Genomic DNA, 24,638 nt, shown 5'->3' with positions numbered 1-24,638 from the left:
ACTAAAATTAATGAATTTTTTATATTTGGATCAAAATTGATTATATTTGACCAAAATTAATTTTTTCCCTTAATTAGTCTCGGACAGAGACGGGGAAGCAGATAAAACTGGTAACGGTCGTGTAACTAATCCGCACAGCACATTAATAATGCATGTCAAGTTGCCCCTATATTTATGAGCAGTGGGAACAACTTTGTCTAAACAATTTGGTAAATAAATACTCGTAATAATTCATTAATTCAACCCAACCAAGACATCATCATTTCCTTCTCAACAATCACTACACATTTCTATCACTGCTCCCCCAAAGGCTAAAAGAAACAAAGGGAGGAAGAAGACTCACTAAAGAGGTTCGGGTTCGGATTTGGGGCCCCCGAAACAATCGATTCTTCATCGAACGGGCAGGCGAGGCACGTCAATTCTCACTTCATTGTGTTTCTTCGAAACCGTCTTCCTCGTCGGGTAACGACAACGAGGATTTTGCAAACGAGCCTACTTGGCCGATCCCTTCAGTCACGGCTGCTCGAACTTTCTGTACAGATAGTTAAATGCCGTTAAACATGTGAAATTGCTTTTTCGGCAACAGACGATGAACAATTGTAAGCAAGAAAAAATTATTTGTAAATTGGAAGTTTTGAGAGTATGTTCGAAGATTCTAATCGACGATAAATAATCCATTGATTCGTACAACGAGTGACGGAAAGGGGAGTGTAGTACCTTCTCTATTTCTTCAGATAGAATCGGGTTTTCTTTCAGGAATTGTAATGCTTTGTCTCTGCCTTGTCCCAACCTAAGTTTTTACATTGTCAGAAATCGAAAAGGCCGTGACACTTTGAGCCAATTCGACCATTGTAATGAACATTATAACAAAGCTAACCTTTGATCCGCGTAGCTGTACCAGGCACCCTTCTTTAAGACGACATCTGTCATTTCAGCACAATCCAACACACAGCCCTGAAATCACGAAAATGCGATAACCTATAGTAAGAAAATAGCAACAGCAAAAGAAAAGGTAAATTACACAGCTACACAAACCAGTTTGCTGACTCCCTCGCCAAATGTGATTTCAAACTCGGCTTGCTTGTATGGTCTCGACACCTTCAATAAAATGGAACTAGTTGGAATTCAGACAACAAATGTTATATAGAAGATATATTGTGTCGAAGCCCTATTTCTTAGCTGCAGTTTACTACATCCAATATACGAAAAACAGTAAATTTCAAACAAGCGTAGATGAAAATCTCAGAGTTAGCAACAAATACCTTACTCTTCTGAACTCTTACACGGACTTTAAGCCCGACATCTTCGTCTCCTTTAACCTACAACATCGCATACACCGGTTATGATCCATTAAGAGGCTTTGTTCAAGTGACAATCGAATGACAAAATAGTTCAGTCGACGTGGTTTTAGGCTCACAGATTTAATCTTCCCGATGGGACGTATCTCAAGTCGGACAGATGCAAAGAACTTTAAAGCGATTCCACCACTTGTGACTTCGGGATTTCCATAATAAACACCGATCTGTCACAGAGAAAAATATCATACCAATAGCCATTGCATAGAAATTGCAATTTACAACTAAAAAATTCCTAACCAACTACAAAGGCAATTGTGTTTCTTCATGCAATAAAACTTTCCGCACATAAGGATCAACTATGCACTTCTAAATTAGGTCGTTCATGATAAACGTGAAATAGTATTACCTTGTGTCTGATTTGATTCAAAAATATAAGAGTACATCCAGCCTTGGAAGCATTGCCCGACATTTTCCGTAAAGCTTGGCTCATAAGGCGCGCTTGCAAGCCCATTTGTTGCATTCCAATTTCGCCCTTCTCGTAGAAATTGCATACAGCAAAAGGTGTTCAAAGTCAAGACAAGAATCACTAACTTGAAAGCAACAAACAACACGAGTGACATTTAAGCTCACTTCAATTTCAGCCCGCGGAGTAAGTGCCGAGACTGAATCGATGCAAATGACATCAACAGCACCGGATCTACACATGCGATCAGCAACTGACACAGAGAATACAAAACCCTCAGAAATATGATTTCGAAATAGTCCCTGCACCTTACCAGACCGATCAACAGGTAGAAAAGTAGCTTATAATTTCTTGGAATTTTAACGCGTAAAAAAAATTACTCTCTAGCGCCATCTCTCCATTATCCGGCTGGCAAACTATCAAATTCTCGACATCCACTCCCAATGCTTTCGAGTATGCGGGATCAAAAGCATGTTCAGCATCAACAAGCATGGCATTCCCCCCGAGCTTCTGTTGGTTCGAGATTAAAGAGACATGACCATAAAAGAAATAATTTAGAGACTACCTTTTCGAATCTTTGCACTTAGAATTATAGATTTTCGAGTGATACATAATTACAGAAGTAAAAGAAAGCACATACTAGACCTGCACTTCCGCAATTGCATGGAGAGCTAGGGTAGTCTTTCCGCTACTTTCTGGGCCATAAATCTGACAATAAAAATCGGAGCAAGGAAATCAGATCATTGCAAGAAAACAATGATACAATGCGCAAAGGGATGATCGATGAAATAACGAATACAACACCTCTACAATTCTTCCTTTGGGAAGGCCGCCACCTAAAGCAAAATCCAGCGGCAAACAGCCACTTGGAAAAGTTTCTCTACACAAACAAACATTGCTATAAAGATTGCAAGACTATAATAATGGTTTATGAATAAAATACATAGTCGGCAGAGTATCGAAGCAAGAACATCTATAGAAAACATTTATACACTGAAGATACATTAACAATCAAGATATATATATATATATATAGTGGTGTGTCTTTGTGTTTCCAAACTTGATTTCTACTAAGAACATCTAATCCTTTCTAGTTAAAAATTTCAATCCGAAATCTAATTTTCTTCTAAAAGATTTCAACTCCATCACACTATGAGAAATGTGATAGAAATAGCTGATATTGATGAAGAAAAGAAAAACCTACACCATAGCTCCACCAGCACTTCCCAGTCTCGTAACGCTCCCTTTTCCGAAAGAGCTATTTATGTCGTTCATGGCGGCATCTAGCGCCTTTTGCTGTTGTAACAGTAGGAAACAAACAGGAAATTTTCAAGCGGCAACAGTGATAATACTTCAAAAGGAGAACGAAGAACGCACAACCTTCGACTATGAAGCTACGCAACAGCAATTTAATACCGAAACTATCATTAACGGAAATGTTCTCGAACCGCAATCAGTCTCTTCTCCAAACATTATTAAACAAACACAGAAATCGGCATCGTTTGAGTTCACTAACCCGATCGATAAAACGAGGGTCAAATTCAGCGAATAGCGCACCGTTCACCTTCCCGTCGAACTCCGACCGAACCCTAATTTTGGGTGGCTGCGTCCGCGATGGACTGGAGGTCTGTACCCTACCTCGAAGCGCAGGAGCAATGAAGAAAGTTGGGGAACTACAAGTCTTCGACTTTAAGAGTAAATTTTGGGGTTTGAGAGGGATTATCAAATCCATTGTCGTGCTCCTCGTCACGTTTGGAGCAAATATACAGCAAGTGTGGAGTGAAAGCTTCTCTGTAATTTGAAGAAGACGAAAAAACGCTCAAGAAGACGACGCAGACCGTACTGCATAAGCTACAGGTGCTTGAAATTTCTATTAGTTATTGGGTCGGCCCATTTAACTCATGGGCCCAAAATAATGGGCTTTAAAATGTGTGAACTTGGTCGTACTCAAATGTTTAGATATATATATGTGTATATTTTTTTTTATTTTGATATATTTCAATAAAAATAATTATTGTTATGTTTTAAATGAAAATACCTATTGGAAATTATTTTAAAGAAAAAAAAATGTAAATTAATTAGTATTTGAAAATACAACTAAATTGTTTTTTTACCCTTGTTTTTGTTGATCTACATAATCATTCATGTGTAAATTTGATGTTACATTTTGAATTAAAAATAATTTAATATTAATTTATAAATAAAAATAAATATTGTAATATTCTGAATAAAAAATTTAATTTTAAAATATCGCACTAAAATATAAAACTGAATATTTTGAATCATTGTATATGTATTTATATTTTTAATTCAGTGTGTAACAACGTGTATAGTATTTGCATATAAACAACATATCAATATTAATATGAATTTGGTGGATCAACCACTGCAAAAAAATATTGCTATTTACAAGAAATTTATTTATTTATTTATTTATTTGTAACAGCAATAATATAATTTTGAAGCCATTGATGACGTATAGACAACAATTTATTTATGTAATAGAGGAATACCTTCTACCAGAACATCGGTATATTTAATTTTTATACTCACTCTGTCCCCCGTTAGAAGGGTGGCGTTTGCTTTTTGTACTTAGATTTTTTAATATTAATATTATATTGGATTGTAGTAAAAAAAACAAAAATACTCTTAATAGTATGGTATAATATAAAAGTAATGATATTTGTGTAATATATTGTAAGTTGAAATAGTATTTATTATGTTAAGTAGGTAGTACAATTACTAAATTAGGATATAGTAACCTTGTTTTGGGACGGACGAAAATAAAAAATAATAATTTTTTAATGGAATGGTGGGAGTATTATGAAATTTAGATTTTATTAGTACATTCAAATTTGTTGCTTATTATGAAATTTACGATACGTTGCCAAAGGGTTTTTTTTTATAATTAGAATATATATCTGGAAATGAATATTTGGGGTTTTGAAATTTTATAAAATTTTAGTTATAATAAATAAATAAATAAATATTTAACATTATATTTTGTTTTAATAAAATATTTGACGTGATGTTTGAGATGAAATAAATGTCTGATGTAATATTTGTAAAAAAATATTACAACAGTATTCACTTTGTTGTAATAATAATAATAATAATAATAATAATATAATGTTAAAGATTAATAATATTGTGCATGAAAGAAATTATTGTTGGTGAGTTTGGTACAAAGTTGCTTTCATAACTAATATACATATGTTCTTTTACTAATATTTTAAAACTACTTAGAGTTTTTTTTTTTTTTTTTTGTTAGCTATTGGTAATTATGAAAATATTTGTAAAAAATGTAATGTTGTTAAGTGGGTGAATTAACATATTTTTTAGAAAAAAAAATATATATATATATATTTTTTGAAAAATAAATTGTTAGAAATTTTGGGAGAAAATAATGAGATTGTCTTTTTATCATCAAAATAAAGAGTCTGTATAGGCAATACAAAACAGATTCTATAGACTCAAATCCAAGTAATCTAAAATTGAATATCTAAAATATCTGAACAAAAATATAAATATATTTCTTTAATTAGAATAATGTTATATATAAAAGGACAAATCGTATGTTATGACTTTCAAGATCACAACATACAATTACACACATATACATGAGTATATATGGATTTGTTTGAGGTTTTAATTTGTATTTTAGTTAAATAATGATTTTATGTGATATTTTATGAATATATATATATATATTTTATAATAACAATATTAAAATAAAATCCCGAGTAATCAAACCTATATTATATATATATATATATATATATATATGGCTCCACTTCTAACCTAATTCTTGTAATAATTCAACCCTTGTCTACAAGCTAAGAGAATTTTTATAACTTATAGAACATTGTAAAGTATGTCTAACAGTTAAACTATAATTAAAAAAAATATATGCATTCATTGAATAATATTTATACCGTTGAATTATAGTGTAATTAAATATATTAAATCATCAAAAAAATCTTGAATGATGACAATTTCAAAAAAATAAATATAAAAATCGAAAAACACCAAAGCAGTTTGAACTCGGACTATGATATTAATTTGACTGGTTCAGTACATATATAAGACAAAAAGTGTATTTCTGACAACACATGATAATATAAAATACAACACATGTCCTAATTAATAATATATGATATAATTTCACGTATCATATTATCGGTTTCATCAAAATAAATATTTTTATACAATATAGTACAATATATAAACCGTAAAACACATCTTCTATATCAAACAATTACATCAAAATTTTAAAAAATAAAATTAAACATTGATGATGAGATCATCAAGAATTTAGTGTACGTACGTAGAGTGTAATACATGTGTGTATTTGGGTAATTGTGGTGAAAGTGATAGTCAAATTATAAAAAAATAATAATGATAAAAAAAAATAAAAAATAAAAATAAAAATAAAAATTATAATTTGGGATAATAACGTAACCCTCTTTAATTTTAGAGTTTTGTCGTGTGGTCTTTGGAAGGAAGCTAAGTGTTAACTCCACACGCAATTCCATTCATCTTTAATTTATTACTTACTTTGACATTCCCATATTTTTATTTTATTTTATTTTATTTTAAAAAAAGACATCATGCAAGTAATTAATTTCTATCAATAAAATAAAATAAAATAAATCCTGGGTCAAAATTTTCTTGTGATGATTATTGAATATTTTAAATGCTTCCTACATAATATGATGTTTGACATCTATGTCCTCTTCCATTGCAACAATCAAATTTTGGCTCCATTTTTGTTATAGAGTTTTGAAAAATATTAAATAGTAAAAATGAGGTATTTAATTTGATATTTTATAGCTATCAAAACCTTAAAAAAAAAAAAAAAAAAAAAAAAAAAAAAAAAACAAAAAAGGTATGAAGTTGGGTCTGTACAAGAAAAAATTATTTTTGTAACAATTTTTTTTTTTTTTTTTTTTGTCTTCAAATCTACTTTTTCCGTTACTAATGATATTAGAGACGAAATTAGGAATGGAATTACGTTAGCTACGTGAATTTTAGGGACAGAAGTCCGTTACAAATATATTATTTTTTTTAGTGGTATTTTCATTTGTGTTTTGGAATTTTATTTTATTTTATTGATTTGTTTTGGATTTATTTATATTAAATAAAAATATATATTAAATTTTTATTATTATTTTTTTTTTACAAAAATAAAGATTATTTCAGTAAAAATTGTCTAGTGTGAAAAAAGAGATATATGAGAAAATACAAATGAACACATATGATTGTACTTACGTGTGCTCGTTTTTTATTTTGTTAATTCAAATATCATTTAAATATATAGTTACACAGATTACATATAATAATTATTTTATTTAAAATTTTTCAAAATTTAAAGAACGAAATTAAAATAAAGAGTTTCTTTGGTTTTTATTTGAATAGTATCTTTATGTGATACTTTGTGACAATAAATAGTACTCCCTCCGTCCCGAAATTATAGTTTGGGTTGTGTTGGATATGAGATTTAAGAAATATTTATAAAAGACATTTTTGCCCTTGTGAGTGTTGTGTAATAATAATGAAAGAGTAATGGTAATTTTATAGTGATATAGTTATTTATGAAAATAAGACTATTGTTTTAAAACGGACAAAAATAATAAACAAGACTATTGTATTGGGACGGAGGGAGTATATTATTATTGAAAAATTTTCGAGTTAAATAATAGTAAAACTAATTTGAAATCATAAGCAAACACACCCTAAAATCACTAGTAAATTAATAATTTCTAATATACCAATTACCATGTCCACTTTAATTTACTAGGAATATAATTAAGTTTGGAAAAATATACGTGTAGTGTAGCTATGTAAATTAACGTCAATGTCAATGCAATTATTGTGTTAGATATTACATAAAATACGTACAACATAATTTTTAGGCTTTTGATATCCTCGTAGGCATACAATTTAATTACAAGTTTGACCCCAAAAAAATAATAATAAGAAAATAGATTATACTACTCCCTCCGTTTCAGATATCATGTCCATGTTGCCGTTTCTGACCAATCCACGTACCATGTCACTTTTTTTTTTTTTGGAAAATGATTACACACTTTAATCCCATTTTAAATTTTTTTTTAAAAAATTTTAATTAAACTAATTAGTTATCTTAGTCTTAATTTATAATTATTTATATTATAGGATAATTATTTTCACTAATACATTCTTAATTATTTACTAATTACACCCCCCCTAAAATACCGTGTCTACAGTGTAGCAGACACGGTATCTGGGACGGGGGGAGTATTATTTCTTATATTGTACTCAATTGTACGAATTTGAATGATCATAACCAAATAAAATCCTTTAGGGGTTGTTTGGTTCAAGGATTTGATGGGATTCCATGGGATTTGGATTTTAAAATCCTGTGAAATCCATGTTTGGTTAAGAAAAAAAAAATGTGGAATTTAAAATGATTGGGATTTGAAAAAGAATCTAAAATCCTACAAATAAGAGATTTTTTCTGTAATGTGGATACCCTGTTACTTTTAAATCCTATTTTTGAAATTTTAATTTTTACATTTATATCATTTTATAAAAAAAATAATAGTATTATATTTATATAAAAAATTAAATAATTTTAACATTAATTATTATTTGAATTATATACTTAATTAAATTTATATTATTTTTTATTGTACAATATTTTTTAAATAAATTAATAAATTTATTGTTTAAATTATTATTTATTATAAATTTTATTTGAATTATAAAATTATAGGGACAACCATAAGTCGGGTTCAGTCGGAACTGATATTCATCCCAAATATATATTGTTAAATCCGAGATTCAAATTGGATCCGATTATATTAGATCCGACCGAGACTATACCCGGTAAGACTTGATGGATCCGAAAAATCCATTTTTTTTACAATTCTTAAATTTTAATTTAAAATTACACATGTACCGGATCCAATGTATATTAAAATTTATGTATTTTATTATAAAAATATTATAATAAAATAATGAATACGTTAAACTCAAAAAATATTTTTAATATAATTATATTATTCGAAATTATTTTTTTGATATGTATGGTTGATATATTATTATTATATTACCTGATCATGATCCGGATCCAGGCTTAATACTCAAATAATTGGACTCAACTTCAAATAAATAGGTTGGGCTCGGTCGGGTCTCGAGTTTACACGAATCTATTGTCATCCTATAAAATTATTGATATCTTTTTAATTTATATTAATAATGAATTAGAGGTTTAATTTGTCAAAATAAATAAAATTCATAAGAAGACAATTATGTCATTTAAAATATAAAAAATCCAAATCCACCAAATATAAATCCCACCACATTTTACCAACCAAACGTAATATAGATTCCAAATCCTAAATATAATAAATCTCATCACATATAAATCCTACTGTGAAATCTCAATCCTACCAAAAAAAGTCCATGAACCAAACAGCCCCTTAAACTATGAATTTGTTCCTTTTTGTGTTTAGCTTTAAATAGTGGTTAAATAAATATTTTGTAATATGTATATAGTATATATTTTTAAAAAAATAAAATGTGTAAACTTGTATAGTAAAAATAACTATATTAAAAATCAGGGAAAATAAAATCGATATAAACCTAATTTACACACATATATATATATACGTATATATATATATATATAACTTTGGAAGAAATTAGATGCAGCATACAAGTTGATAATTAATATGTAATATTTAAATTTTGCCATCTTGAAGTCAAATGGATTATAACCATTGATTTTAATTTATTTGCACAATTATGACAATATTACTTAATTTGGTAGATAAGAGAAGGTTAAGCCTACAAATGTAGCTTATAATTACAATAACTTGTTCAAACCAACATTTCACCTAATTTATTAGTAATGGTCTAGTTACCTACAAATTAATTTTTTATTATTATTATTTTCCCTTTCCTATATTTCTTTCTCCATATATATATATATATATATATGTAGTGCAATAATTGTCCAAGAAAGATTTGGATTAATAATTATTGCTCAAATGTGTTTAGGAGAAAAAAGAGTTTGAAGAAACGAAAGTTAAATTTTTATAAACATGATTTTTTATTTTTTTAATTAGAAAGTTTTTTTTTAGTTATGTTTCAAGGATTAACAAGTGTTAAAAGTTCTGTTTATTTATGTTTTCAACTTTGGGGTCGAAATTTTATTCGAATTTGTTCTCATGAATTATTCGTGTATATATAAGGCGTGGATCTCATGTTGATCCAGTGAAATAAGTAGGATCAACATATATAATACAAGTAAACAATATATTGTTTCTATTGCAATCTTTTCATGAGAAATATCACATCTAATATTAAATTTTCTCATAATACATCATATTAATCTACTTTTATTACCTCAAAAATTTGTAAATAAAAATACTTAAGAGTTTGTTTGTTTAATATTTATAATTTTAAAGTATGAAGAATTGCAACGACATACATAAAAGTATTTTGTGTTTAAATTGTTGGCTTTTATTTATTATATATATAATTGTTGATTTAATTTAATGATATTTATTCATTTGGAAATATTTTTGGTAACAATATACTTATTATTTTTATTTGTATTTGAAACAAACCCTACCGCTACGCAGATAGTCATTTCAATATCACATAATAATAATAATAATAATAATAATAATAATAATAATAAAGGCATTGTCAAAAACACTTGTTAAAATTAAATTAGAAAAGTAATTACATCAAATTAAAATATTAACAGATATATACGCTGCAGATGATAGTAACAATTGAAAACCGAGAATGCATGCACGGTAATCCGTAACCTTACCCTGCCGACACCCCACATCATACATACATCTTTTATATATATATACACACAAATATATAACTAAACCCTAAATCCTCAACCTCGCATGCATGAATGATATTAAATTATTAATAATAATAATAATATTATTATTTATTATTATTATTATTATATCAAAGGTGGTAATGGTTACTCCAGATGGAGGACGCCAGAACCACTTCTGACAAGTAACTGTCAGAACTCCCACAAGCTTCGACGGAATTATTATTATTATTATTATTATTATTATTGAGCTCAATATTATCAACAATTCCTGCAGGCTGTTGCATCGTCGTTGTGGAATGAGCAGGAGCTGGGTACTGTAAGAAGATTTGGGGCGGGTCCAGGAGCTCAGAGAAGTTAGGGCTTGTTTGGTTGAAATTGGAGAAGCAGGGCACTTGCTCAGAGGCGACTTCGTATGGGATCGTGAACGCTTGGTCCATTAGTCCCGGGAGCATCGATGGAGAACTTGGGGATGTCGTCACCTCTTGCCTTTGCCCTGCACTAGCGCCTTGTTTGGTTGGAATTTTGCTCATTTCTCTCCTGCTTTTGAAGAATACCCTGCATAGCACCCAGTCCTCCTGCATTGGGAATACAGAAAACGACAAAACTTATTATTCAATCGAAAAATAATAAAATATTAATAATATGAAATCAGCATGTATAGAACCAGCCAAACAACTCCTTGTCCGATCCAGTTGCATTTTAATACAAACTACAACGTAACTGCCAACATAATTAAAATAAATAAAATTAAATTGCAGATATTTTCAAAAGTCTTGTCGAAGTGAAAACAGCCTGTAACTAAATGACGCCTGTAATTATTGACAAGTTGGAGACACCGCCAAAAACAATCTATCTATCTATCTAATCAGCCCCACCGCTGCCTAATCATGATTAATTAAATACTTAATTACAACCTAATTATAACCAACAATAATTAACCAACCTGAACAAAAAATGACAGACTACAGTATAATTTTACCTTACAAGGATGTGATGCTTTCGTCGGGCCGGGCCCATGCTGGCGAAACTCGTGCATAACCCAATCGGTTTTCCATCCTTTGGGAGCCCGGCCCTCATAGAACACCAGTGTCTTTCGCATTCCGACAACCGTTTTCTTCTGAAGGACCGGCCGGTCCTTCCCGGTTGCCTTCCAGTACCCGTATAGCGTCGACCGGTTCGTTCTCACACCGGTCGCGTATTTTTTGTCTCTCCGGGTGTAGAAGTACCATTCCTTGCCTCCAACACATGCAGCTTCTGTGTCATACAGTAAAAATCAAAGAATTGTTAGACAACTATGGAGTTCAGTAAACAAATTGTATTACAAAATTATAACAATAATAAATAAAAATTATTAGTATTATATAATAATGTGGAAGGAGAATAACACTGTAGGCTGATTAGTGTGGACCATTCTAGATTATAATCCATCCTATGAAATACTGACACCAGTACAATAATGTACAAGTACTTCCTTGTGTTGTCTTAATTAATAATAGTACCAATAATTAGCTAGCACATCTGTGTGATTAAATTATGCATCTATCCATTCATACATGACACACTAATTTGTACAAGAATAATAATAATAATAATAATAATACATAGAAAAATATCCAACGAGCATCAAGAATATGATGTCAGTAAAATGACCCATTACGTGAGATGAAACACGTGCCCTATTTTTAGTGGCCAGAAAGAAGACTTGGCCAAATTATTTGACAGCAACCTATATCATATGATGCATACACACAAGGGCAAAGTATTAATACTCTCATTATGTAAGCTATTCAATCATATGCATGGAAAGGGTCTCATAAAATGAATGTATGCTGTAATTGAAAAAATATATAGAATAAACTTCGATGTTTACAAAATATATAAATAAATAAATAAAAGATACTTTCTAGAGTAGTATAATAGGGTACACGCGTAAGATACAAATTGGAGTAGATGCATGGAAGATGTGACAGTTAGTGCAACTTTTGTTTTATTATCACTATTATTTTTGTGGTGTAATAGCAATTTTCATTAATAACTTCCTTGGCTACATATATATCTCGAATATAATTGCTGCTGTTGTCTCCATCTATTTTTGTTGGGACTGTGCCAAGAGTGTTTGTTTCTTTAAAAAGGCAACTGAACAAAAAATTCGAAGAAATACATGCATCACATCTAACTAAAAATACATCCTCTTAGAGAGTGTTTTCTTTTATATTTCCATATTCTTTTTCCTACAACGTATATATAAAGCGGCTTTGAGAAAGCATCAATTATACTATCATGAAGAAAACCCTGAGTCCCTATTAATGAACACTAAGAACAAATTTATTTTCCAGGCATAGATGCTAGCACAACTAAATGTTAAAAAATTTATAAAATTAAAGATTCTTCTTCCATTAGCAGAGAGATGAGATAAGACTTCTAAATAGCATGTAAGGCATGAACGAAACTAATTAAGAGACAGATAGAAGATGTAAGGATAAATATGCGAACCAGGAATGTCCCAAGGCTCGCACTTATTGAGGTCGACTTGGATCAAGGAAGGGAAGGGGTGAGGACAACCACCTAGCCATTTGTTAAGGTACTCACATATCAGCTCCTCATCTTTGGGGTGGAACCTGAATCCCGCCGGCAGCCGATCCTCCACGCTGCTCAAGCTCATCCCTTTCTGCTCCTGCTATATATATACACACACATATATATATATATAGTCGCGTGTGTGTGTGTGTGTGAATTGATGTATGAATGGATGGAAGATGAGGGAGAGAGGGAGAGGGTAATACAGAGGGGCTACTGGGAATTTCTGTGATGAATAATACCGTTTGAAGAATGGTCATACGTGCGCTAATGAAAAGCCGCCTTCATATTTATAGGAAAAAGACCATCTCACAATGCCCAACTTGTGATGCTTCTAGTTATTATTATTACACACACACCCCTAGGATTTGAAACTATACCCATTATTAATTTAGGGGGTGGGGGGTAGTAAACTTAAGTTAAAAATATGACAAGTAAGGAATACGGGGTAGGGGGGGGCGTCCGTGGGGGATTGAAATTCCAACTAGGATTTTGTCTTCTGCGTATTTCTCCATCTCAATCTACTATAGCAACTATACTACGGAAAAGACATTTTAAATACGGTTTTGTCTTCTATATATATTCAGATAAACAAAACAAAAAATTATGAGTGGTGGGATAATAATGTCTCTGTGCATGTGGCATGTATAATAAATACATTTTATTTAAGTAAACGTAAAAGGAGAAGTAAATTTAAAAACCACAACAATGTAATTAATATATAAAAACAATTAAGCATCGAAATTGTGTTTCTTCAGATGGTGAAAGACATACATACACGCAGAACACCCTCCTCCATACAAACAAGTGAAGACCAAGTATGGGTTGTATTCATACTCTTATTTAATTCACACAAAATGGACAAATGCCCAAACACTGAAGTCAAAAGCATATAATCAAGAGTTGTATTCACACAATCGCAATATTTATTCAGGCATAAAGATGTAAAATTTAATTCACACAAGATGGCGAAGTGCACAGTAGGATGTAAAATTTAATTCACACAAGATGGCGAAGTGCACAGTAGATAAATAGAGTTGTCTCCAAACTAGTGGCTTCTAATCCGCCCCACTTACACAATGAAGAGGGTGACCTTTTGGAGGACTCTGTTTTGGCAGTTTCTTCTAATTTCATTGATTAGCTCCTAAAAGTAGTATGCACACACCATAGCTGATTTATTCACTTAATTCCAACAATCAGGGCAGGGCAGGGCAGTCAGTTTGTGCCCACACACTATCATTTATTCACTTGGCTACGCTAACACTAATTAGTTTAGTCAAGCAGGTTATCATGGCCGCGCCCACATTATCATATATCTGATGTTTTTAGTGATTAACTTTTGTGAAAAATAATTGGTAACAACTAAGGCTAATGTCCAAATGTTTGATGCTTTCTTTCCTTTATGTGGGTCTTGAAATTTTTGATGATTTATATACTACCACAGAGTAACACAAAAACATGAGTTTAATACGTGCCCACCAAATAATCAGTCATCAAGCATGCAACTTGCAAAGTTGACCAGGATTGAAATACCTGATTGGCTGCTGCTGACCAGCTTTGTTATAACTAATAGAAGCATCAACAGTTGGTGCAGCTGTAACAAGTTGCTAATCAAAGTTTATATATCAAGGCTTCCTGCATCATCATATGATGTTTATTAGATACGATGCAACAAATGAATATTCTTAGGTCTTACTTAGCAGTTTTACTACTCTTTTGATGGGTTTCATCAACCAAGTTACCAAGATAAACATGGAAGATTTTCAACATTTTGGGGGCAGTTTCAGTCAAGATATCTTAGCACCACAGAAAATTGAAATAAATGAACACTAATTAATTACCTCAATTCACCCAGATATTGGGAATCCTAGTGACCATTTTGATAAGAATGAGGGCACTTTCATTCAAAGAATACTGAAAAGGACACTTTATACAACCCATATATCATTCCAAAGTAATATTGGCATTACTGAGAGTTCAATTTGACCTGAATGCCAAAGCCATGAAGCTGTGTCCAAGTACTTCGAATAGTAGAATCATCTGCCTTTACATTGATGGCAACCTCTCAGGTTATCATGTTCCAGACACTAACATTGTCTATCTCACAAGCTGTAGTTGTCAATCCCCACCACGCACTAAGTTGCAAAGGGCCACCAACACCTGTTTGTGATGACAAGTGATTTTTAACGATACCACGTGTGGCCCTTCCATCATTCTAAAAATGCCCCAAGTCCACAGATCCACAAATGACATCTTAACAAAAATATTAAATGATGTGTAAACAAGCATATCAATAAATTTGAGTGCGAATATGCAGAAGTAACAACAAAGTTTAATTTAGAACTGCTTCAAAGAACTTTTAAAATAAAAAATCAGACTAATAACACACTTTTACTGAGTTTAATTAATCTCGTTTTGATCTCACAAAATAAAAGAGATACAGTCATATGTACAAAGCGGGTGAGAGTGGGTGGGAGTAGGAGTTACATAGAAATTTATTAGCATAGAATGTTCCTTAAACAACAGAGAATAAGTGATAAAAATTGAGGTGTTCTTAATTTTGACTATGAAATTGATGGTCATCTGAATTTTTTGACTAAGTATAAGATGTATAGAAGAATGATGCCAAAATAAAACCTATTGTCCCTATCATCCCATATAAAGTTATATAAAGTCTAGAGCAACCTAAGTCACTAGATAAAGAAGAAAGTCTCTAAGCCCTTCGGTTAATATTCCAGTCTTCACAACTTTCCATCAAATTATCTATATCCACCAACTTGAAGAAAAAACAAAAAAAAAGTAAAGAAAGAAATAGCTGAACAAAAAAGGATGTTGTAAAGACAAGGAAATGTGGAGGAAAAAAAAAAAAAGCAAAGAAAAAAGAGAAAAGAGAAAAAAGTCAAGATGAAAATAACAAGCATCAACTAGAGCGTTTCACAAAATGAGCAGAAACTCTCCAAGGATGTTTTTCTGGGTAAATTGCAAACTTAAAACTGTTAAAATGAGAGCTGCAACCTATGTAGAAGAACTTGTTTACTTTTTGAAAAACACCATCTTATTATCTACAGTTAGCAGTAACAGTCCACTATCAGTTGCAGAGATTACATTGCAAAGGAAAGAGGCTGCGCCTTCATTTGCAGAGTGTGAACTGAAGATGTCTCATAACTTACAAACAATATTAATACTATTGGATGAAGAAAAAGTTATAACAGCATGTAGTTTATCTCCATACTACACAGGGTGTGATTATGAACTTCCTGCTATAGACAAACAATGATCATATTAAAGAACAAGAAAGTATATGCTAATAAAATATCAGTAAATCAATTTGAAATACAAAGCATATATTGTATATTTAAATATAAAAAAATTAAAAAAAAAAAGTATGAATGATAGGAAAAGGTCAAGCAAAGGCAAAATATAGATACCAAGCAACTCTACTTATCCACAGAATTTGCAATGAGCCATGCTCATGCATCGTCTATCAATCAAGAGTGGCTGCAGTGTTGACTCCACAGCAGTATTATGAATGGGTTCTTGCATATTCTTACTTAGAACACCACGAAAGGAGACAAGGTGCTAAAACCAAACTTAGTAGTCTATGACATTCATGCATAGAAAGCTTCCGCCTTAGAATACAGCAATCAATGCTATGGAGTTCTCTAATCAGTTTTCTAAAAACATCATGAGAAAATAAGTTATAACTAACATCAAACTTACATGTCAAATAACATTCAATAATTAACTCACCGACAAATTCTCGTAAGCCAATAAATACCCTCATTAGATGACTATCCCATGGATTCAAAATTATACAAAATTTATTATCATGATGAAGTACAACAATGCAATACAGAGGAACATACACATCACGAGGAAAAGGTCATATAAGCTTAAGCATTACTATCAGGTAATAATGATACATAAACATTACAGTTCTGGGAACGTGAAACTCCTTCCATAGATGCAAATAGAACATCAAATTGGGACTTCATTGCATTCAGCTTCAAAATGTATCACTTCCAGCTTCTCATATTCCAAATAAATGTTAGACCTTTTCAGCAACTAAAGCAATGTTTCTTGGGGATAATACAGGATCAAATAAAGCTAGCATAACGGGCCTTATAAGCACATTTCCATGCTCCTGGAGAAATAGCAATCTATCAAGCAGCAAAACAGTTTCCAAAACAGGTCCTAGAGCAGCTCGAAGCGTCCAATAAGGTCCAACAAGTTCCTGCAGTTAATGCATTTATCTCCCTTCACAAAGATATGGTGAAACTGAAGAAAACATTTCTTAATATATTTACTAGAGAGAACAGATTATTACAGAACATTCTTCAATTATGTGTTTCCTCATCAACAAAGAGAAGCAACACTGGAACACAATAACACAGCACTCCTGAATATAGTAATAAATTCCAACAGAGACTTGTTGGTGTTTTCAGAATGACTCTTACATTATATATGCAAAACCTCACAAATCCTTACAGACCGAATACAGAAAAATAAAAATAAAAATAAAAATACAAAAACAAAAGGTCTGCATCGTAGAGGAAAGGTACAAACTTAACAGCGTATATAGTTTTTTCGGCTTAAATACATTAAATCAACTACTTTGAAGGAAAAATTGTATTAAAAGACACGGATCATCATCTTCTATCTTAATGACCACACTATATAGGCAACTTTGGCAGAAATTTGGGTTAGGGCTTTTGATGGGTCACTTTTGTATACACAAAATTGTGGAAAGGAACAGAAAGGCTTGAGATGGATTAAGTCTAAGAATGAAAATATTATAGAAGTTTGACCAAGATTATAAACAAAATAATTCATAGGGCCTTTATTTGTTCCTTGATCCAATGCAATCCTCTTGAATCATTTTGTAGTGTGTACAATGACCACTTTGCACTTCTTTCTTATTGCACCTCCATGGTGTTGTAATGATATGTGCTTATTTTAATGTCCAGAGTCCAGAAGAAAATTGGTAATGACTTTACATCAGTTGACAACTTCAGTTCTGAGCTAGAATATTGATGCCAGCTTCAGAACTGTCTAACATGTGCAACATACTTCACGTTGTCCGTTAAATCATTATATTAATCAAAGTTGACATAATTCCTATGACCAATTATGATGATCTGCAACTAATGCTTAACATTAACAGCCAATGCCTAAACTCATAAGACAAGCAGACATGGCAGAGAAAATGGTATCAAGAAAAATATGAGAAATTGCCTTTTTATCCAATCACATATAGAAAGGAAAAATGCAGCCAAAAAACAAACAACCAAATAAATAAATAGAAGAAAAAACATTCAAAGACAAACTTACGGAAAATTGTTCAACTTCCTTCCAAAGCATAGTGAATTCAATATCCAGTGAGTCACTGAGACCAAGCCGGCCTAATCCAGACTTGCAAAACTCCATAAAAATGGGATACCTATCAGCAGAACTTGGTTCATTTGAAGATTTAGAATTTGGGAACATTCTATCATCGGAATTATTTTTCATCATTGCGGAACCTGGAATAAGTAAAATCCAGAAAGTAAAACCAAAGCTTCAGTATGACACATTACAATGCTTGCCGAGGTCACAATGGCATATAAACCAGTCAATTCTTTGCACTAGCATTTCTTTCCCATCATTTTTCTCATTTCATTTTCACAATTGTCCTTTTGCTGTAATGCCCCACGCAAATAAAAGGGGCACTAAGCAATAACAAGTAGCTTTTCACCATTAAAATAAAATAAAATAAAATCAACTGTCTTAAATCAGAACTATTACCCTTGATGGACCCATGAGCAATATCTGATGTCAAATTGTTTTGGGAGGAGGATCTTGCAGTACATGCATTAGACTCAAAGATCCTTCGATAATGTTGGCGGCGCAAAGCCTTCCCTTGACGCCCTATTGCAGGGCTTCTACCAATAATTTCTGGGTAGTACCGATCAAGAACCTTCACATAGGAAGCAATTGGTTAGCGGAGCTTTACAGGCAGATTACCAAGTACATTAAACTTTTAAATTACTTGAGGTAATGACTTGTACACTGTAAACCTACTTACTTAATTGTCAGCCATGTAAAGACTTGACACAGAGAACTCACCCATCCTCCATGACACGGTAACAGAGAGAAATTAAAATGAGAATACAGGAAAAAGGAAAATCCAACCATACCATCTGAAAGGCAGCACGAAATACATGAAGCTCAAAATTGTGAAGGCCAGCATCTCCTCCCAAATCCTTCCACCTTTCTGCACTCTAATGAATCTAATCAATATCAGCAAAATAATTCATATTTATAGTGATATTGGGGATGAAATTTGGACAGAAGAATAATTCATTTTTACACTGTAATTTAAACAAAACTAGAAAGACTAAATAAATACATAAAACATCTAAATAGAGTTCAGATAATTAAGCGGCAGATACAAATCTTAATTAAATGTCACACGTATAAAGAGTGGAATCCAAACAAAAAAATACTAATTTATGATAAAATAGAATATCATTAGATTGTGCACCAAGAAAACCTCTAATTACCAAAACTGCAAAGTCCAATGATGGTTAGCATGACAGAATAGCCCATGTGTGCGTTTGATATAAACAGTTCATATGTTCAATGTAGCAACTATAAGGAAACAAGAGTATATGGAGGATGGAATGCTACCTGACATGCCAGATCACGGCCATTTTTTCCTATCTGTAAACCTGCAAATTTAGCACCTTTACTCATTGGGAAACCACATTGATCGTCACCTCCATTGACACCTTCTGATAATAAATTATAGCAACAACCAATGCTAATCACCGCTTTAACTTCATGGCATTCCATGAATGTCCTGGATATTGGTAAATTAAAGTGAGAAATCGAAGTAAGAATCTCACAAGCAGAGAGCACAGTACGAAATCAGACTAACGTATACATCCTGAAAAGTTCAAACAATTGCACTCTTAAGCTTCCATCAATGTCAAGACTTGCAATGTAAAAGACCAAGTATGAATGAGTATAATGTCATTGTTGCAGAGAGATAATAATAAAAAGAACATTCATTTTTCTTTTGAGGAATAAAGCAAAGCCAATTTGTGAAGCAGGCTAATTACAATTCCGATACATCCAAGAAATAAACTAAAAAATCAAGATTCGGACCTAAGCATGGTCACTGAAAGATCTCCACATGCATGAAGTCCAGCCAGGATTAAAGATGTGTTGCCATTAGCTTTGAAAGTGTAGGGAGATTCACTTCCAAGACTTTCTTCAAGAAGTGTTCTTTCATCATATTCTCTAAAAACAGATGGCTTCACCAAATCATCCACATGCTCTGTGGACCTACTGATATCTTTCAACGTGGCAGGAGATAGCACTTGGCATGTTACTGTTTTTGGTTTTCTGAAACCTTTATATTCTGATCTGGTGAAAGAAATTACATAATTGGTTAAGTTTGAAAGGCAAAAATGTCACCTAAGCCAGATCATATGAATGCCATATATACTGCATGCATAACAGAAATATCAATGACTTTATGCAAAGTCCGGATGGGTAATTAAATTCTCAATGAGAGTTAGGAAAAGCAACTACTTTGAAAAACATAATAAAACAGGATTTTATATCTGATAAAGGATAAAGGAAGGTATCTGTTTAAATGACCGTCGCACCTAAAAGAAATGCACCAAGTTTGGTGTATAAATGCCTCATGTAAATTCAAAGACTTAAAACTTTATGCAGAATACTCATTGTATAAGCATGCATGTAACAAATCTAGACCAACAGTAATACACATAATATTAGAAAACTTGATCCCATACCGAGACTTTCTAATCTTAGCAGCATAATATTTCTCAATTCGCTTGGCACGAGCAGCAGTAATGTTTCCATGATGTAAAGAGGCATCAATTGCTATTACAGACAGCTCATGTTCAAACGAAAGAACTTGAGCAAGGTAGCCCTGTAAAATAAAACCACACAAAGCCATCACAGTAGCTACCAGTTGAGAAAATCAGATAATAGAAGATCAAGCACTAAAGAAATATGCACATAACATTTATAAGAAAAACAGTGATCTGATGCAAAGGAAAGCAAAAGATATCTTACCTGACCAGAACCAACGTCCACAACAGTTTGTGCTTCGTTTCTCCTGGCAACGGAAGCAATGACGCCTGCGAGGGCTTCAATCTACTCAGACAAAAATTAAACATGGAATAACTTAGTTGCATATATCAATTTATGACAAGGCAAACAGACATCAACTAGAATCCTAATTTGCAAGCTTTGGTTCCATTCATTTCATTCTCACTAAATATATTTGCAATTTATAGAAATTACACCATAATAAAAGCAGGTTTAGAATACGGATAATCTTCAAAATATATCCTTTATCCATTTACCAAAATTTTTATAAATAGCTAATAATTTGACATTGAAAGTACCCAGTATCCATGACAAACCACATTTTATTTATCATACTTAATCTGGCTAATGTCATAAAAAACATCACTACTGAGTAAGAAATGTGTATATAAAAATTGATCCAATCCTCACAAGTTGGCAATGGCATAAAAATAAATAAATGAGAGAGAGAGAGAGGGACCGTGACATACTTCATGTCTTTTCTTTTGATTCATGCCTTGTGCAAGGACACTGTTTAGAGGTTGTAGCCTCAAACCTGGGAAAACCTGCAAGGGACAACCAAAACTGAATTCACACTTGGGTGTATATATATATAGATATACACATATATATTTGAAGGGTGTGTGTATTTACATTTGAAGAAAGTGTTGACCCCACACCTATTTTAAAACAAAAAATAGCTTTTCTTCTTTGGAAATAATTTTTGCAGTTTTAGATGTAAATACGTTCTAAACAATTTATTTCGCAAACTTTCTAAGCAGTTTCTTTTACAGGTTATTTTTCATTCTTCCATATTTCCCAATTTTTACAGACCAATTACCTTATGTTTTTTCATCTACAGTGTTCTTTTTATGTTCTTTTTGCAATAAGTCTATTTTAATTTTACTGTGCATTGCGTGAGTTTTTGGCTAGTTGCTTATGAAGTTGAGGGTGAATTTTCTTTTTCTGTCCATAAAACCAATGTTGAGACAAAGCCAACCAATTATGGTGTTGTGCTTTAGTTAAAGCTCTTAGTGATATATTTACATGACTTTTCCACAAAACCTCAGCTTCTTTATATGAAGGTTTTAATGAACTCAAGTTAGTCATTTCATCAAAAAGCAGTCTCCCACCATTGAGCTATAGTGTGATGGAAAGCAATAACCTAAAGAGTGGAGTTGAGTGGACAATACCTTCTGTAGATTTATCTGCTCACGAGGAAGAGAAAGTGACTTCAACTTATGGACATATTCTTTAAGCGAAGCTGGCCAATGATCCTGTCATCATGAAGCCTAACATATTCAAACATAAGCTAAGCCTAATGCAAACTGAAGCTTCAAAAGGCAGTGACAAATTAGATGTTGCATTTCAAAACTCTAATTCTGCCTGCTATTATTATATTTGTTCAAGCTGAAAACAATCTCCTTCAAGATTCAATACCATAGACGGTTCTACCAGCCAAACTACTGAAGCAATTACTGTAATTAACATCAAGAAAACAAAAAATGACCTGAGCAACACCAGAAGGAAGTTGCAACAGTTTCTCCACGGGTTCTTTCCGCAGACAATCCATCCACTTTCTATCAACCGCTTCCCACAGCCTATCCTGTCAACAGTCCATCAACCATGCATTCAATTCAAACAATGTCATTAAACATTTTTAGCAACAATCATAATACGTAACACGAAAGAGGAATTGCCTTGAAGAAGTTGACGACATGCGCATCTAAGAGGAATCGGTATGGTTCGAGGAAATCGATTATGGCATGAATCCACTCCAGAGTTTCGCTGGCTGTCCTGCACGAGTATTCGCACTTTCCGCCATCATCAGCCATGACGCTTCTCCCTTCTCCGCCGGCACCGCCGCTTCGCAAACCTTATTCTCCACCGCTGCCGCCAAACTCCGAAATTCGGAAGACAAGCAATTGCATCGCCACTCACAAATCCGAACCGACCCATTGGGCCCAGATTCATTGATCCAATTGCCAAATTTGGGCCTTAAAAAGTAACCCATTAGCCCATTATTTTACGCGGTTGTCAATAATCAAGCGTCAAGCCGATAATAATTGCCTCCGGCTCAGCTCCGCACCACCGTATATTTATCGTAGAATTTTTTCTGTTTTGAAATTTTTTTTAAATAATAAAAAATTATTACAATAATAAAATATCAATATATATTATCAAATCAATACTCATGACTTCACGGACTCAGGGCGGATATGCATTGGCTAAGGGCAAGTGACACTGGCCTCCAAAATATATGTATGTTTTAGTGTAAAAAATAATAAAATTATACTTTCTTTGTCATCTATTTTTTTATTTTCGGCCGTTCATAATAAAACATTCAATTTTTTAGTAACTGTACTATTTACCTAACATTATAAATATCCTTCCAATTTATAATATATTACACAAATATCGTTTATTATTTTTATATCAATTAATAAAGACAATTTCGTCAATTTCGTCTTTTTACCTTGCAAAACGTAACTTTAAACTTTATTTTTTTATAATAAAAAGTATTAAATTTTATATAATTTTGTTGAAATTTTTTTTAAAACATTTAAATTTTCTTATTTTTTTGTCCGGATGTGCTATGAATTAAAAAATATATATATTAAATCGATAAATATATATATTGATTTTTTTGCCCCCGAATTTTACTGATAGTTCCGTTACTGCTCACGGCTACGAGTCCATTCTCTCAAGAGGCAAACTTATAGTTTATGTATTTATAGTAAAATAAATAAATTTATTACCACTCATAAGTTTATTACTTCAATTTTTTAACTAATAATAATCAATTTGTATCTATTTTTTATACTTTTTTGAAAGCTTCTACACTATTTATCAACATTAGTTTCTTTAACAATATTCCATTCAATATATTTTTTATTTTATAAAATAGAGGATCAATATTAATATTTTATTATTTTAAATTTTTTTAAATCCAATAAAAAAAAAAAAAATACATATAAAGAAAGCCTAAATTAATAGAAGAGGTAATAGTGTAGGAATCGGCTGGTGAAACTATTCAATCAACAAAACTTTATTTCAATTTCAATATGATCGAAATTGCAATTCCCATCGAAAATCAAATCCTATTATTAGAGATGTAGATCAATTAGTCCAACAACAAAACAAAGATAAAGACCCGACAATTACAATCAATAAAGTATAATATTTCAATTATTACAACCAAACAAAAACTAAAAAATAAACACACCTATATATAAAATAGATAAACGTAGACACCGCGATGTCTAATGCCCTATGAGTGTCTGTGCTTTATTATTATTATTATTATTATTATTATTATTATTATTATTATTATGTCGTC

At 31.8% G+C, this 24,638-nt stretch overlaps 3 protein-coding genes across 5 annotated transcripts; all 3 read right to left on the bottom strand.

Moving 5' to 3' along the window:
* Nucleotides 1-205: 205 nt before the first annotated feature.
* On the bottom strand, nt 206-3,582 carry LOC127250000 (DNA repair protein recA homolog 1, chloroplastic). The gene is made up of 13 exons (XM_051273134.1): nt 3,278-3,582; nt 2,966-3,057; nt 2,566-2,641; nt 2,407-2,469; nt 2,142-2,271; nt 1,929-2,014; nt 1,705-1,830; nt 1,418-1,522; nt 1,263-1,319; nt 1,036-1,098; nt 878-954; nt 718-790; nt 206-532 (listed from the first exon to the last, which is right to left on the bottom strand). The coding sequence occupies exons 1-13, from the start codon at nt 3,491-3,493 to the stop codon at nt 428-430; spliced, it is 1,269 nt and encodes a 422-aa protein (XP_051129091.1). The 5' UTR covers nt 3,494-3,582; the 3' UTR covers nt 206-427.
* A 6,900-nt stretch (nt 3,583-10,482) lies between these two features.
* Nucleotides 10,483-15,313, bottom strand: LOC127249800 (NAC domain-containing protein 21/22-like). Its single transcript, XM_051272800.1, has 4 exons — nt 15,034-15,313; nt 13,109-14,827; nt 11,595-11,869; nt 10,483-11,190 (listed from the first exon to the last, which is right to left on the bottom strand). The coding sequence occupies exons 2-4, from the start codon at nt 13,275-13,277 to the stop codon at nt 10,744-10,746; spliced, it is 891 nt and encodes a 296-aa protein (XP_051128757.1). The 5' UTR covers nt 13,278-14,827; nt 15,034-15,313; the 3' UTR covers nt 10,483-10,743.
* A 1,680-nt stretch (nt 15,314-16,993) lies between these two features.
* On the bottom strand, nt 16,994-23,222 carry LOC127249799 (uncharacterized). Of its 3 annotated transcripts, none has more exons than XM_051272798.1 (12): nt 22,999-23,221; nt 22,809-22,904; nt 22,492-22,575; nt 21,790-21,864; nt 21,284-21,364; nt 20,998-21,137; nt 20,342-20,602; nt 19,862-20,033; nt 19,369-19,452; nt 18,977-19,148; nt 18,524-18,714; nt 16,994-17,426 (listed from the first exon to the last, which is right to left on the bottom strand). In XM_051272798.1, the coding sequence occupies exons 1-12, from the start codon at nt 23,131-23,133 to the stop codon at nt 17,241-17,243; spliced, it is 1,677 nt and encodes a 558-aa protein (XP_051128755.1). In that variant the 5' UTR covers nt 23,134-23,221; the 3' UTR covers nt 16,994-17,240. The 3 variants fall into 3 exon arrangements, 2 of the variants coding, with proteins under 2 accessions (XP_051128755.1, XP_051128756.1); XM_051272799.1 differs by having other exon boundaries at nt 22,809-22,899; nt 22,999-23,143; XR_007838484.1 differs by having other exon boundaries at nt 17,286-17,426; nt 18,524-18,632; nt 22,999-23,222.
* Between the last annotated feature and the right edge of the window lie 1,416 nt (nt 23,223-24,638).

This window comes from Andrographis paniculata, unplaced genomic scaffold, assembly GCF_009805555.1.
Source record: "Andrographis paniculata isolate CXL003 unplaced genomic scaffold, ASM980555v1 Contig36END, whole genome shotgun sequence".
Lineage (NCBI taxonomy): Eukaryota > Viridiplantae > Streptophyta > Magnoliopsida > Lamiales > Acanthaceae > Andrographis > Andrographis paniculata.
The sequence above is the reverse complement of the archived record's forward strand: the minus strand, read 5'-3'. Positions and strand labels throughout refer to the sequence as shown.

Bases quoted from the DNA above. Each gene is read 5' to 3' on its own strand.
- LOC127249799 (XM_051272798.1), bottom strand. From the start codon at position 23,133: ATGGCTGATGATGGCGGAAAGTGCGAATACTCGTGCAGGACAGCCAGC. The intron at 21,138-21,283 runs GTAAGATATCTT...TTTATTTTACAG, and splicing joins TGGACGTTGGTTCTGGTCAG to GGCTACCTTGCTCAAGTTCT. The intron at 18,715-18,976 runs GTAATAGTTCTG...TACTTATTCCAG, and splicing joins TGCTCATGGGTCCATCAAGG to GTTCCGCAATGATGAAAAAT.
- LOC127250000 (XM_051273134.1), bottom strand. From the start codon at position 3,493: ATGGATTTGATAATCCCTCTCAAACCCCAAAATTTACTCTTAAAGTCG. The intron at 3,058-3,277 runs GTTAGTGAACTC...CTGTTACAACAG, and splicing joins ACCCTCGTTTTATCGATCGG to CAAAAGGCGCTAGATGCCGC. The intron at 1,831-1,928 runs GTGAGCTTAAAT...TTCTACGAGAAG, and splicing joins CTCCGCGGGCTGAAATTGAA to GGCGAAATTGGAATGCAACA.
- LOC127249800 (XM_051272800.1), bottom strand. From the start codon at position 13,277: ATGAGCTTGAGCAGCGTGGAGGATCGGCTGCCGGCGGGATTCAGGTTC. The intron at 11,870-13,108 runs GTTCGCATATTT...TGTATGACACAG, and splicing joins CGAGCCTTGGGACATTCCTG to AAGCTGCATGTGTTGGAGGC. The intron at 11,191-11,594 runs GTAAAATTATAC...TTCCCAATGCAG, and splicing joins AAGCATCACATCCTTGTAAG to GAGGACTGGGTGCTATGCAG.